Raw genomic sequence first — 15449 nt, forward strand, 5'->3', positions numbered from 1 at the left:
TAAATAAATAAATAGTGGCACAGGGATTTTGGATTCTATCTTGATAAACAGTAAGTCCAGATTCTGAAATCCAAACATAAATCATAAATGCAATTCTTAGCCCTTTGAATGAATTTATGTTGTTACTTTAAAACCAGAGATAGACAATATTTCATGGGTTTAGGCCTGCAAAACTGATGCTGATGTCTGGCTTTGGAAGGGATATAAAAGAGAGAGGGAGAGGGGGAGGGAGCGAGGGAGGGAGAGGGAAGGAGAGAGAGAGAGAGAAACGAATGACATTTTTCAAGGAGTTGGTGGAATTTGGTTTGCCCATTTACAGGTACTTCAAGGATATTTTTAAAACTATCCAAATTCCCTCCAAGTTATTAAGTATAGTGAGAGGAAGATATCCACAGGGAAAATACTCCTATTACTACCTGAAAAATCATTGAATTCTAAGAAAAAGTCTAACTTGTTCTGTCAAAGGATGCTTTATTTTTCTCCACTTGGAATGGGTGCCTGTATGCACAACATAGACTGTAATTTTTCTTTTTTCTTTTGTTCTGAAGTGTTATAAGATAATGCAAAATATCTATCAACAACAACAATATCAACAATAAAAATGCTACCAGAAATCAAAACAAATTAAATAGAAAAGGAATTCATACCTCACAGAACATAGGCAACTTTTTGGCAAAATCCACCACTCTTGTGATAGCTGGTGTGATAATTTTTGTAAACTGGCTGAAAGCTTCTAAATCTACTTTCCCACCTTCTGGGGCATTTACTATTGGTGCTTGTCCAATATCCTCTGGCTAACAACAGAAAACAAAAACATTGTAAGAATGTAATTTATTTACCATAAATATGGATTCTTTTTAAAACTTTGTGCAATGTTGGCAACTTAATTTTTTTCAGCTGGAATAGATTGACAGATAAGATAAATAGAAAGAAAAGGAATCAACAAGGACTTTCAACTTTTTGTTAACTTTTGGACATGGAATTAAATTTGGAAATTCAAGTCAAAGTTATATAAGATTCTATTTCCTGTCACTTAACCTACAGTTGTATAACTAATTAAGATGTACCGGTGGAATACATGAATGACCGGATTAGGGAATTAGGGACAGATCATCAGGGAGAAAATCTTTGCAGTTGCTATGAGTCAATCAATCCATCAATCATTCAATCAATTCTAATTACTTGGAAAAGAAAAGTGGCTTGCAATTTTATGGCTATGTCTAAGTTAAAATTAAAGAAACAAGAAACAAGAAAAGTTGACAAGATCTGTTGACAAATCAATTCTAATTTCTTCAAATATTTTTCCAAAAGGCTCTGCAGTATAACACAGGAAAGATACCTATGTTTAGCTTATGTTTAAAATAGATCTAATTTTAGTATTGGTACTCTTCTAACTTATTCATAACCAGTATTATGTCCTTAAATTGGATGTACTGGTTGGATGCCCTGAATCCAATTTCCTATTCCGTATGGGATCTCAGGATTGATGAGAGGTGCAACTTCACTTTCTCCTTTTAAGATCCTTCTGAAATTTCAAATATTTATTAACAAACAATTTCAATGCTTGATTAAGAGTTTATTGCAGAGTTCAATTCAAAGATAATTTCTGTACCTGAATTGCACTAGATGTGTTTTTGCTTAGAATTTATTTACTCGGAATCCAAATTCAAATAATTGTCTAGTTCAAATTAATAAAGAAGTTGATACAGAATCATGTATTGTTTCTTTGTATATATTTGTATATGATCAATAAATATTATTTTAAAACAGAATCATGTGAGATGCAGATTAAATCAAAAGAAAATAAAAATAGTATGCACAATTGATGAATCTGATTGTTATCTGACACAGAATTTTCTTTTTAGCACTAATCAACTACCAGATGTAGAACCTACTGTTTCATTTATTTTTATGTCAAAAACATTTCTGCATTCTACATGGATATTTATATTTTCCCTGTTTCAGCACATAAAAAAGTTCCCATAAAGGTTTCTGCTGTTAACATTCAGTATCTATGAGTTAAGATGCATAGATTAGTTAAATATAGTTAAAATTATTTAGATTAGTTAAAATATGGATTACATGTTAATAATTGGGATTAGCATTTTTGTCATTTAAGCCGGTGATTTTCAATCTTTTATGAGCCGCGGCACATTTTTTACATTTACAAAATCCTGGGGCACACCACCAACCAAAATGACACAAAATGACACCCTAACACAGTATATATTATACATATAGTTAATAATATAGTTTCTAAATGTACCTTTACTCACTTAGTGTAAAACCTGAGCTGAGGCTTCATCTAGTGGTGGCAACATTTACCTCCAGTCCTGACCAGGATTAGAAATCGGGACCATGGGGAGGAGTAGCAGCTTCAACTACTCGCCGTGGCCACACAACGACAAGTGTGCAGCAGCCCGGGCTGGGTGTGGATGAGAGGTGGCCTGCTATTGGTTCATCAGTAGTGGTTGGGATGAATTCTAGAAGGTGATTGGTCAGTGAGCGTTCCCTGTGCCTCCACTCTTCCTGTTGCTGGTAGCTGGAGGGATTGTGAGGGGAATGTTTATGTGCGGCTGGCGACGGCTGAGGGCGGGCTTGATAAATGGCCTCTGCGGGCCATATCTGGCATGCGGGACATTTGGGGAGCCATGTTTAATTTCCCCACGGCACACCTGACCATGTCTCATGGCACACTAGTGTGCCACGGCACACTGGTTGAAAAACACTGATTTAAGCAATGCAGTCATTAAGTAAGCAATGCCCAATTTTACAACCTTTTTTTGCTGTGGTTGTTAAGCAAATTAGAGTATATAGTTGTTATATAAATCCAGATTCCCCATTGACTTTGCTTGTTGGAAGCCTCCTACAAAGCACACAAATGGTGATCAAGATGCCTCAACTGTCATAAATTCATGTCAGCTGACATGTGCCCAAATTGTATACATTTTGATCACATGACTGTGGAAACACTGTTGATAGTAAGTGCAAGTAAGGACCAATCATAAATATTTTTTCAGGGCTGTCATAACTTTGGAAGGTTGAAAGTTGAGAGCTAACTATTATGATCACTGAAATTATGTTGCCTAGTAAAAAACTATTTATATAGGGTTTTTTTTATCTTGCTATTGACAGCTATTAGTACTAATTTTAAATTATTACACTTAGAGTATTTGTTTATTTGTATGATAGATATCTCTCTGTGTTGTATGATTTATAAATTCTTACCTCATCTAACTGAGGTAAGATGGTTATTCCATGCACTACTATTTTTTATTCCATTGATGGAATGATTCATTCCTTATGAGTATGGGTTGATGGATAAACCACTAGGGGGAAGTAAACAGATTTGTCTGTGTGCGGTTTTGGCAGCCATTTAAGTCAAACAAATAAAAAGTAGTTTGCACAAAGATTTTGCTCTGGGAATTGGTTTACGAACCATAAACTATTCTACGAATATTATGTAAAGAGATGAAACAAAGGACCAGGGCTTTGTAGGAACAGGAGCCACTAGAAAGAGAAGGTCTGATTTCACGGGCCAAAGAAGTGCAACAGTCACCTATTTTCAATTACAATTTCAATTAAATTCATTTAGCCATGGATGGGGTAATAATTTTAGGGCTTCCCTTTACTATGTCTGCTTGATAAACGCAGTGACAGTTGGAATTCTGATGTCCCTCACAACCAAGCCAGTCCAGTGAGACAGAATTTGATTGTCTCACAGCAGACCTGCTGGACCAATTGAAGTCGAGTGGATTGCTGCTTCGTGCTGTATCATGTCCTAGCATTCTCCTTCATGCACCATGATTATCCAAATGGAACATCTTTAATTGAGATAACTGGAAAAAACACTTGAAGAAAAGAAGGATATTGTATTTCCTCTACTGTGGGCTGATGATATATTGTTCTGCTTTAAGTATATATCCTCTGGAAATAATGGGATGTCTTCATTCAGGGCAAGGAGCTGTATGAATAGGGTGATTGGAAGTACAGCATATCCATGTATTAGTAATGAGTTGACAATTAGCTCTTACTATTGGGAAACATTTTGTAACTGTCAACTGGAAACTGTCCTTTCATAATTTAATATAATTAAGATTCTACTTCCTGGAACAAAATAACCTACTGCTATTATCCCTCTTTAATGTAATTAATGTAGAAAAATCATTGGGATAACCCCTAATTTTAACCTTCCCTTTTCATTTTTCAAATATTTCCTAAAAGTGACTAGAACCACTGTATATTGTTTTAGCTTTGTCCACTTAGTTTATAAGGTGCACAACCTCAGATTGTTCATACTCTCTAAAGGTATTACTGAATTACAGTGTTTACTATGATAAGAGGAATTGTAAACAAATTGGAAATAATTATATAAGTTCATAAACTTTAATTAATGTAGTTTAGTGGGGGGTTTTAACCTTGCTTCTATCCATTTTTTAAAATTATGGTTAGCCCAGAGGACTGTGGAAAAGTTTTGAAAAAGGTTTGCCCAGTTGGTTTAAAATTGTCTCCAATATCTAACAGGGAAACTATGGAATGCTTGAAAGATCCAGTAATACAATATATTTCATTTTTTTTAAAAGAAAGGATTGATGATTCTTATATTATTCTACCATTATTAAAAAACTAAACCCTTCTCCCGTAGGAGGAGCTCTTATAACTTGAAAATATCCTTAAGTTAAATAATATAAAATGGATAAAGATAATAATTTGTAATATCTGGTCTCTATTAAACTAAAATAATTGAACACTAGAACTTGGCATAATAATATTAAAAAAAATAGCAGCCCATATGCTACGTTAGGTCCAATAACATTACTGGTTTCCATGTAGTTTTATCAGAGAATTACTATTAAGGATTTTTGTTTACTCATTGCAATAACTATGTGAGGAATAACCATGTATCCATAATTAATTGTGTTCTATTTTAAAAAATAATTACTGCATGGTATAACAAAACTCTTTTCTCCATGTAATAAGTATGCTATAATATTAATTTGGTTTCTGGACTCAATTCAAAGTGTTGGTTATGAACTATAAAGCCCTACATGGCACTGGACCAGATTACTTGTGGGACCGCCTACTGTCACATGAATCCCATCGACTGGTTAGGTCCCACAGAGACAATGTTGTTTGGCAGGACCTAAGGGAAGACCCTTCTCTGTGGGAGACCTGCCCCTCTGGAATCAGCTCTTCCCAGAGATTTGTACTGCCCCCCCCCCTTCTGGTCTTTCGTAAGAGTCTTAAGACTCACTTATGTCGTCAGTTTTGAGCCAATTAGATCTTGGCCCCTGGCCAATGAATGATTGTATGATTGTTGTACGAATGGGTGTGATTGATTTTAATATTTAGGGATTTTAGATAGCTATTTAATTTTAATTTAATTGGATTAATGTTATTGTAGTTGGCTGGTTTTTTATATCTTTGGAGAGGGGCGGCAGAGAAACCAAATAAATAAATGAATGAATGAATGAATGATTGATTGATTGATTTACTATTTGCTGCTTTAAAATATCATACATAAGTACAGATGGTATTAAAACACTTTAAACAAGTGAATGGGGGGCCAGTATATCAGGGAACATTAAGCAGAATCGTTACAATCTTATAGTTCAGACACAGAGGGCAATGGACTTCTATTCATGCAAACCTTGGGCATCTTATAGTGGCATTTATATCTGGAAGGAGCTCAAGAATGCTGGTGAATGGGGTGATAATGCAAATGGATGGCCTAAATTTTGCTTTTCTCGGTTTCGAGGAGGGATTTAGAGATCATTGCTTATTTGTAGCTATATTAATTTTATAATATAGATTTTAGGTTTCCCCCATCAAAATGGCAAAAACTCACCCTATAAATGTTCAGCAATTACATTTACTATGATGTGCACTTTCACCACTGAGCTCCTCTGAGGAAAAGACAGTCCTAGACTGTGTAGTACATACCAAAAATTTCCTTTTCTGTTTCCAGTGACTTCCTTGTGCATTTGTGGCCATATGTGCTTCTGTAACAATTTTAATAAGCTCCCATTCTTCATCAGTTGGTTCCGGTTTCACTCCTGTTGTTCTTTGTAATTCTTCTCGGCGTCTTTTCTCTCGATTTTCCTCAATCAATTTTCTTTTTGCAAGTCGTTTACTATCATCCAACACCACTAATGAGAAAATAATGCATTACAAAAAAGGAGACCAGAAATGATTCTTATATGGATTTTAATATCTCTTTTCATGATTCAGGTAATATCTATGTTGGTAATGGACAAATAGCAGAATGACTAGCCAGGGCAAAATCTGGAGCTTTTATATCTAATCAAGCACATCCTCCAAAATCAAGTTAATTACAAATCATGGAAATTCATGATGAAAAAATGTGTATACACCCACATACATACACACCTACACATACATATATATTAGTGCTATTATTTCAGGCCTATTCTATGCTGTAACAAGTTAAGCTTCAAAAAAAATTATTGTCAAATCTGTCTGAAGGGGTAACATGTCTTCAAGATCAAAAGATGAGACACAGAATCTTAGGATAAAATATTTCAATTTTGTGTACTTTCCAAAACAAGAAATAATGCAAAAATACCTGGAACAGTCACATGATTTTCCATATCCAATGAAAATACATATGAAGAAATCATGGAACTATTCCGCTACAGCCCATCACCTTGTCTTTAGGGATAAGGTGAAAGATTCTTACATGAAGATTCTGCTTTGTGTATATATGAAGGGCTCAACCACATAAAGAATCCTGGCTGACCATCAATTGACTGTCGTATAGAGGAGCCTCAAGTACAAACTTTTCCATTATATAGCCACTGAATATATGACAAGAAAATCTATCAGGCCTTTCCCATATTGTGAAGATATATTTTCCTCTAATGGAGACTGGAGAAAATATGGAGAATCACTGCCCTTATGTGAAAGTATGAACAATGATTTCTGTTATTGTTTATCGTGTTATTGAGGGAGAAGGGACAGACCTTTCTCCTACTTTGTGCCACTGCCCTAGCATAGATTTGTTACTGCTTCCCACCATAGTGATAACCATATGCTTCCCACCATAGTAACGAGTGTGCATAAGTGCATCAGAATGCCTTCCGTCCCCTGTCCTAATATTTCTTTTTTACTAGTATCATGCATATAAATATTGTTATATTTTTTATACCACCAATATGTACTTGACAAAACAAATAAATGAAATAAAAATAGTGATCTTTGCCCTTTTGTGCTGCTGGGGAAAATGCTAATGCCCTTGAAAGCAAATGCAGCAATGCTGGGGCAGCTCCACAATCATAGAGACCAGGATAGGGAGTATTACTGATAGGAATATTAACCTCACAGAATAGAGTACAACTTTCACAAGGGACTAATAAATACACCAGGCAAAAAGAAAAAAATTGGCTGCCAAATAACACTTAGTTCTTTCTAGGAGCTAAAGGAGAAATAGCTACAGATTGATTCTGAGGAGGATGAGCCAGGCCCATCTCGGGACTCTGTGGTTTTGTCAGCTGATGCAGAGAGTGAGAATGAGGGAGAAATAGACCTGGGTGAACCTGAAGGACCACCAGAGGTGGCAAATATGTCAATGACAGTAGGGTCTGACTTAGAGGATGAGGAGGAGGACCATGAGCATTTGCTAGATGCTCACTTTAGAAGACTAAGAAAAAGACAAGAATACTTGTATGGAAAAAGTAAATAGTCTGTAGTTTGTTAATTCGTTGACCACTTCCCATAGGTATTTAAGGGTGGCTAAAGGGAAATTCAGAGTGGAGTTTCAATGTTTTGTAATGGAGTTGCTCGATGTTTGAAGCTTCAGCCAGGTTACGCTAGCCAACTGTTATTTCCCTGCTAAAATCCTTGGAGTAAAAGTGCCTTGTCTATGGAAATGCTGGAAAGCTGTAATTGTAAGTCAGTGAAATTGGAGACTCCTTATCTCAAAAAGGAATTTGTAAGTAGCTTTGATCTTCGGCAGTAGCATAGCTGCTGGACTTTTATCTTATAACTGCTGTCATTGAGAAGCTGCCAAGATGAACTTGCATGCATGAATTTGGCTTGTATAAATGACGCTTGCTATATAAAAACTCAAACAGACTCAAACTCAATCCTGATAAGACGGAGTGGCTGTGGGTTTTGCCTGCCAAGGACAATCCCATCTGTCCGTCCATCACCCTGGGGGGGGGGAATTATTGACCCCCTCAGAGAGGGTTTGCAACTTGGGCGTCCTCCTCGATCCACAGCTAACATTAGAAAACCATCTTTCAGCTGCGGCTAGGGGGGCGTTTGCCCAGGTTCGCCTGGTGCACCAATTGCGGCCCTATGTGGACCGGGAGTCACTGCTCACAGTCACTCATGCCCTCATCACCTTGAGGTTCGATTACTGTAATGCTCTCTACATGGGGCTACCTTTGAAGAGTGTTCGGAAACTTCAGATTGTGCAAAATGTAGCTGCGAGAGCAATCATGGGCTTACCTAGGTATGCCCATGTTACACCAACACTCTGCAGTCTGCATTGGCTGCCAATCAGTTTCCGGTCACAATTCAAAATGTTGATCATGACCTATAAAGCCCTTCATGGCCTTGGGCCAGAATATCTCCGAGACCGCCTTCTGCTGCACGAATTCCAGTGACCGGTTAGGTCCCACAGAGTTGGCCTTCTCCAGGTCCCGTCGACTAAACAATGTCGTCTGGCAGGAGCCAGGGGAAGAGCCTTCTCTGTGGCGGCCCCGACCCTCTGGAACCAGCTCCCCCCGGAGATTAGAACTGCCCCCACCCTCCTTGCCTTTCGTAAGCTTCTTAAAACCCACCTCTGCCGCCAGGCATGGGGGAACTGAGACATCTCCCCTCGGCCTACACAGTTTATGCATAGTATGTTTGTGTGTATGTTTCTTTTAACAAGGGGTTTTTAGTGACTTTTTAATTATTAGATTTGTTATGTATTGTACTATTACTGTTGTGAGCTGCCCCGAGTCCAAGGAGAGGGGCGGCATACAAATCTAATAAATAGTAATAATAACAATAATAAAGATTTATTTGAAATATCAGTGCGTGGATTTCTCCTTTGTTTTCAATCTACATAGGCCTGAGATAGAACAGTTGGCAAGCTAGTCATTGTAGAGATTGGGAAAGGGGATGATCAGTCTAGAGTTCAGTCCCAAGGTTCAAGATTGACTCAGCTGTCAATTTTTCTAAAATTGGTAAAAATAAGTACAAAAATTGTTGGGGCCAATTGTAAACCAGTTAGAAAATGCTGTAAAACACCATAAAGTAGTATATAAGTCTAAATGCTATTGTTTTTAAATTAAACAGTGGAGAGGACAGAAAATGTGTTGTGCGGTTGTCATATATCCCTAAAAAAGTAACTCTAACTCTCTTTATAACTAAATGATAAAACATTTTAGCATTAATTCTTTATCCAAATCTAGAGAAAATCTAGAGGAAAAAATTCTGTATGGAAATATGTTGTCTAAAATTATTGTGTCCAATCATTCTTACTCAATGGTTCAAAACCTATATCACATAATAATAACAGAGTTGGAAGGGACCTTGAAGGTCTTTGTCCAACCCCCTGCTTAGGCAGGAAACCCTACACTACTTCAGACAGATGGTTATCCAACATCTGCTTAAAAAATTCCAGTGTTGGGGCATTCACAACTTCTGGAGGCAAGCTGTTTCACTGATCAACCATTCTGACTGTCAGAAAATTTATCCTTAGTTCTAAGTTACTTCTCTCCTTGTTTCCACTCATTGCTTCTTGTTCTACTCTCAGGTTCTTTGGAGAATAGGTTGACTCCTTCTTTGTGGCAACCCCTGAGATACTGGAACACTGTTATCATGTCTCCCCCGGTCCTTCTTTTCATTAAACTAGCCACACCCAGTTCCTGCAACTGTTCTTCATATGTTTTAGCCTCCAGTCCCCTAATCATCTTCGTTGCTCTTCTCCCCACTTTTTCTAGAGTCTCAATATCCTTTTTGCATTGTGGCAACCAAAACTGAATGCAGTATTCCAAGTGTGGCCTTATAAAGTGGTATTAACACTTCACGTGATCTTGATTCTATCCCTCTGTTAATGCGGCCTAGAACTGTGTTGGATTTTTGGCAGCTGCTGCACACTGCTGGCTCATATTTAAATGGTTGTCCTCTAGGAATCCAGGATCCCTCTCACAATTACTACTGTTGAGCAAAGTACCATATATACCGTACCTTTGCATTTTGTTTTTCTTGCCTAAATATAGAACCTTACTTTTTTCACCATTGAATTTCATTTTGTTAGGTGGTGCCCATAGTTCCATTGAGTGTGTTGAGTGCGGTTAATTAGCTAGTTTTGAATCCAGCTAGTGTTGCTGTCCATCCCACATTTTTCTACTTTATTTAGTAGTAGGTTCTGGTCTACTTTGTCAAAAGCCTTACTGAAGCCAAGTAAATCACATTGACAGCATTCCCCTGGTCCACTAATTTTGTCACTTTGTCAAAGAATGCTATAAGATTAGTCTGGCATGATCTGTTTTTAACAAACCCATGTTGGCTTTTATTTTGTTTGCTTCTAGGTGTTCATAGACTCGTTGCTTGATTATCTTTTCCAAAATCTTCCCTGGTACTGAGGTCAGGCTGAAAGGTCTATAGATTCTGGATCTGTTTCCCCCCCCCCTTTCTTGAAGATGGGAATCAGCTCTTTTCCAGTCCTCTGGCATTTCCCCCCAGTGCTCCAGGATCTCAGGTTCTGAGATCTCGTCTGCCAGTTCCTTCAGAATCTTGGGGTGTAATCCATCTAGTCCTGGTGACCTGAATTCGTCTAGGGTGGACAAGTGTTCCCTTACCATTTTCTTCCCTATTTTAACTTGTGTTCCTAATATGTTTTTTGTGATGCTGTTTTTTGATAGGTTGGACTGTTTTTTTCTCTTTGTGTAAAGACAGATGCAAAAAATGTGTTGAGTAGCTCTGCTTTCTCCCTGCTGCTTGTCACCTGCTTTCCGTTTTCTTCCTGCAATTGACCAATTGTTTCCTTGACTTTTTTCTTGTTTTTAATATCTTGGAAGAAGCTTTTTTGTTACTTTTTACTTTTGTTGCTAGCCTTTGTTCATTGTGAGCTTTAGCTTTCCTCACTTCATCTTTACAGGCTCGGGCTATTTGCTGGTATTCTGCCTTAGTTATTTCCCCTTCTTTCCACATTTTATACCTGGCCTTTTTGCCTTTCAATTTGTCAGAGAGTTCTTTATGCAGCAATGCTGGTTTCTTTTGTGAACTATTATTTTTCATCTTCATTGGTATTGAACTAGTCTGGGCTTTTATAATCTCACTTTTCAAAATTTCCAAAGCTTCTTGAGTTGTTTTCCCCTTGATGATTCTCATCCATGGAATCTTTCCCAAGATCTCTCTGAGTTTATTGAAATTAACTCTCTTAAAGTCCAAGACTCTAGTTTGACTTCGTTCTACTATTTGTGTTTGCATAATGTTGATTTCCAATATTTCATGATCACTTGCTCCCAAGGTTCCTGTAGCTTCAACAACTTTTTTCATTTAATCTGTTAGTGAGAATTAAATCTAATATGGCTGATCCCCTTGTTCCCTTCTCTACTTTTTGGGTAACATTGTTGTCTGCTAGGTTTGTTAGGAACCTGTTGGATCTTCCATTTGGTGCAGAGTTTGTCTCCCAATTGATGTCAGGATAGTTAAAATCCCCCATTACTATTGTGATGCGCTTCCTACATACCATATTTTTCAGTGTATAAGACGCAGTGGTGTATAAGACGCACCTAGATTTTAGAGGGGGAAAACAAGGAAAAAAGTATTCTGAACCAAATGGTGTAGTGTTATATTGTTTAATAAAATACCGGTGTAGTAGAATACTTTTTACAACCATGTATGCTTTTTAAAACCATGTACACATTTTACAAACATCAAACTTGACAGCTTCAAGACTTGTGGACTTCAACTCCCAGAGTTCCTCCACCAGTCATGCTAGCTCAGAAATGGGAATTTAAATCCTCAAGCCTTAAACTTGCCAGATTTGAAGACTCTTGCACTCCTAACCCCTAACTCAAACAAATAAACAAAACAAACGATGACAATTCATTTTGTTAGTTGTTCCTTTAGACACAGAAATGGCTAGTGATAGAATCATTTACAATTACAGTTCCCTGATGAGGTTGTCTTAATATTTTACTATTACTTAATATATTACTATTATACAATGAGGTTTTAAAGACCCCTTTCTTGAATACTCCAATTTTCACAAATGAAGTACATGGAAATATATGGTGATGATGATAAACCTGAAATACTCCTTAAAAGGAGTGTTTCTAGAGCAGGGATCTCCAACCTTAGCAACATTTAAGAGTTGTGGACTACAACTCTCAGAGTTTCTCAGGCACCTTTGCTGGCTGAGGAACTCTGGGAGTTGAAGTCCATAAATCTTAAAGTTGCCAAGGTTGGAGATTAGTGTTGGGCAAACCCAACAAAGTTCACCTAACCTGAACTCGAACCCGAACCCTTCTGGAAATAAAGCCATGCCAGGAAGGAGTCCCGCCCCCGGAATCCCACAATTTTTTCCATGAAAATACACCTGCATAGCTCAGCTTCTCAAAAGGTGGCACACCTTGGAGGGAACCTGCATTTGGGCACCTCCAGTTATACCATTGACAGGATTCGAACACAAACTATACACAAACTTTTTCCATAAATATATACCTGATTATATACATACATAAAATTAATTTTACAGCTGTTGGGGGGGAAGGTGGTGGTGGTGGTAGCAAACGTTCTAACCACTCACTCAGGTGGTGGCGCAGCCAAGTCCCTTGGGATCCATGCCTGGTTCATTTTAAGAAATGTAAGTATGTCCACGTATGTGGATAGGTGAATCATTTTGTCGGTGATGACCCCTCCTGCGGTGCTGAACACACGCTCGGACAGGACACTTGCCGCAGGGCAGGCCAGCACTTCCAGGGCATAGAGGGCAAGCTCTGGCCATATGTCCAATTTACCTACCCAAAAATTGAAGAGGGTGGAGGCATCGCTAAGTACCATGAGATGCGTGGACAGGTAGTCGTCCACCATGCATGTCACGTTCTGCCTTCTGGTATGGGCCATCACATCCGATGGCAATGTTCCCTCTAATTTTTTTTCGGTGTGGGCGGAAAAGTATACTGTCTGAGCGACAGTCCCTTTGGGACTGGGCGGCATAGAAGTATAAATAAGTAAGTAAGTAAGTAAGTAAGTAAGTAAGTAAGTAAGTAAGTAAGTAAGTAAGTAAGTAAGTAAATAAATAAGAAAAAAATTACCTTCTTTTTTATTAAAAGAAATTAATAATAAAACAAAACCAAAATCTATTACTATTATTACTATTTTCTCCTCTTTTTCGATCCCTGTCTCCTCCCCCCTTGTGTGTGTGTGTGTGTGTGTGTGTGTGTGTGAACTCTTGAACCATTTCCAATAACTGGTGAGCTATTGGAAATGGTTCAAGAGTTCACACACACACACACACACACACACAAACGGCTGGGTTTTTTTTTCTCTGTTATTATTTGGGTGCTTTTTACCATATGCTTTAAATCAAGAGTCATTTCTCTCTCCCCCCCTCTTGCTCTCTCTCTCTCTTTTTCTCACTTTCTCTCTCCCTCTCTTTCTATCTCTCTCCCCCTCTTGCTCTCTCTTCCTTTCTCTCTCCCTCTCTTTCTATCTCTCTCCCCCTCTTGCTCTCTCTTTCTTTCTCTTTCGTTTTCTTTCTCTCTCTCTATTGCTTTCTTTCTCGCTCACTCTTTCTTTCTATCTATCTCTCTTGCTCTCTTTCTCTTCTTTCTCTTGCTATCTCTCTCCCCCCTTTTCTCTCTCTCTCTCTTTCTCATTTACTTTCTCTCCCCCCCCTCTCTCTCTGTCAGCGAGGGGGCTGCGAGAGCGCTTTCTCCAAGCGCTTCGGGAACGCCTGCCCTGCCTTTACTGCAGCCCCCTTGCTGAAAGTCCGGGACGAAAGCGCTCCCAGCAAGGGGGCTGCGAGAGGGGCGGGGTGGGCATTCTGAAGCGCATGGAGAAAGCCCTCTCTCAGAGCCCCCTGGCTGGGAGCATTTTTGTCCCGAGGAGAAGCCGCAGCTGCCACTGCCGCGGGAGAAGTCGCGCCCCAAGGCAGGAGGTGGCGGAGGAGGAGAGGGGGTGGATCGGGTGGGCGGGGAGCAGGGCTGAGAGGCCAGGGGCGTGAGGGGGCCGGAGGCACCGTGGGGAGGCAGGGGTGGCTGCGGCTCCCTTTCGTCCTACTGCCGGCGAGATCTGTAGATTGCAGTCCTTAGTTTGTAGCTTGCAGTCAGAACTGGAAAGATTGTCCCAGCCACATGCAGCCATGTGTGCAGCCTCTACTTTCACAGTGCCCCCCGAGGAGGAGGGCTGTGTGGACAACTGTCGGTGCAGGAAGATTACGTGCAGTGGAGCAAAAACATAGCAATTTTGGTCTCTCTGTATCAAATTCCTATAATGTTCTTGCAGATTTAAATGGTAAGGATGTTTTAGATATTAGCGAGGCTCCTCAGGTGGAGAATGAGGGAATATTCCAAGGAGAAGATGTTGTGAGGTGCATAGTGTCACCAAACCATCAAGTGCAGTTAGTAGAAATAAAAAGAGGACACATTTTCTTGTGGGTGACTCAACTGTTAGAGGTGTTGATTTCGGACAGAGCAAGGATGTGGTGAAGCTGATGAGATGTCTCCCAGGGGCCACTGCCAGCAGGGACTGGAGGCGGATTACAAATATTGTCAAGGCTGTGGGTAAAGGTAATAATGTTGATGTGATGGTGCATCTTGGCACAAATGATTTGTCCCAGAGAAATGTTAATGTAGTAAAAAGAGATTTCCAATGTCTAAGCATGGAGCTGGGCAAAATAATTGATTCAGTGACTTTCTCAGAGGTGTTACCGGTTTGTGGCCAGGAGGATAAAACAACTTGTATCAGAGAGTTTAATGTGTGGTTAAGGCAGTGGTGTAAAGCTGAAGGTTTTGGCTATGTAAGTCATGATGTCAGTAGGTGGTCTAATAGGGAGTTGTTTAAAAGGGATGGTTTGCATCCATCATACAGAGGTATCCAGGTGCTCGGTGAGGAGTTCAGAACTTTTTTGGACAGGCATTTAAACTAGATAAAGGGGACAGAGATGTAACTGATGTGGATGATTTCTGTCCCCGACCAATGAGGATAAATCAGTTTCTGGAAGCTTATGAAAAGGGAGATGCAAATAAAAGAGATGTAGTTCTTGATGATAAGGGCCAAACTAATAATGAAAATAATGTTCTTCAGGTAATGTGCACGAATGCTCAAAGCTTGAGCAACAAGCTCTGTGAGTTAATGGCCATGATATCTAGAGATAATTTGGATCTGGTTGCCATAACTGAGACATGGTTTAAGGATTCTAATGAATGGGAAATATCCATACCAGGATATACACTGTATAGGAAGGATAGAATAGAAAGAAG

At 39.0% G+C, this 15449-nt stretch overlaps 1 protein-coding gene across 3 annotated transcripts in view; it reads right to left on the reverse strand.

Moving 5' to 3' along the window:
* The window catches only part of THRB (thyroid hormone receptor beta), a 297981-nt gene that overhangs the window by 44581 nt on the left and 237951 nt on the right, over window positions 1–15449 (reverse strand). For all 3 annotated transcript variants that reach the window (XM_070727268.1, XM_070727267.1, XM_070727266.1), the window contains 2 exons: window positions 5944–6149; window positions 648–794 (listed from right to left, as the gene is read on the reverse strand). In XM_070727268.1, the coding sequence (XP_070583369.1) occupies window positions 648–794; window positions 5944–6149 (353 nt within the window). The remainder of the gene's footprint in view (window positions 1–647; window positions 795–5943; window positions 6150–15449) is intronic.

The sequence above is a fragment of the Erythrolamprus reginae genome, chromosome Z (assembly GCF_031021105.1).
Source record: "Erythrolamprus reginae isolate rEryReg1 chromosome Z, rEryReg1.hap1, whole genome shotgun sequence".
In the NCBI taxonomy this organism is placed as follows: domain Eukaryota; kingdom Metazoa; phylum Chordata; class Lepidosauria; order Squamata; family Dipsadidae; genus Erythrolamprus; species Erythrolamprus reginae.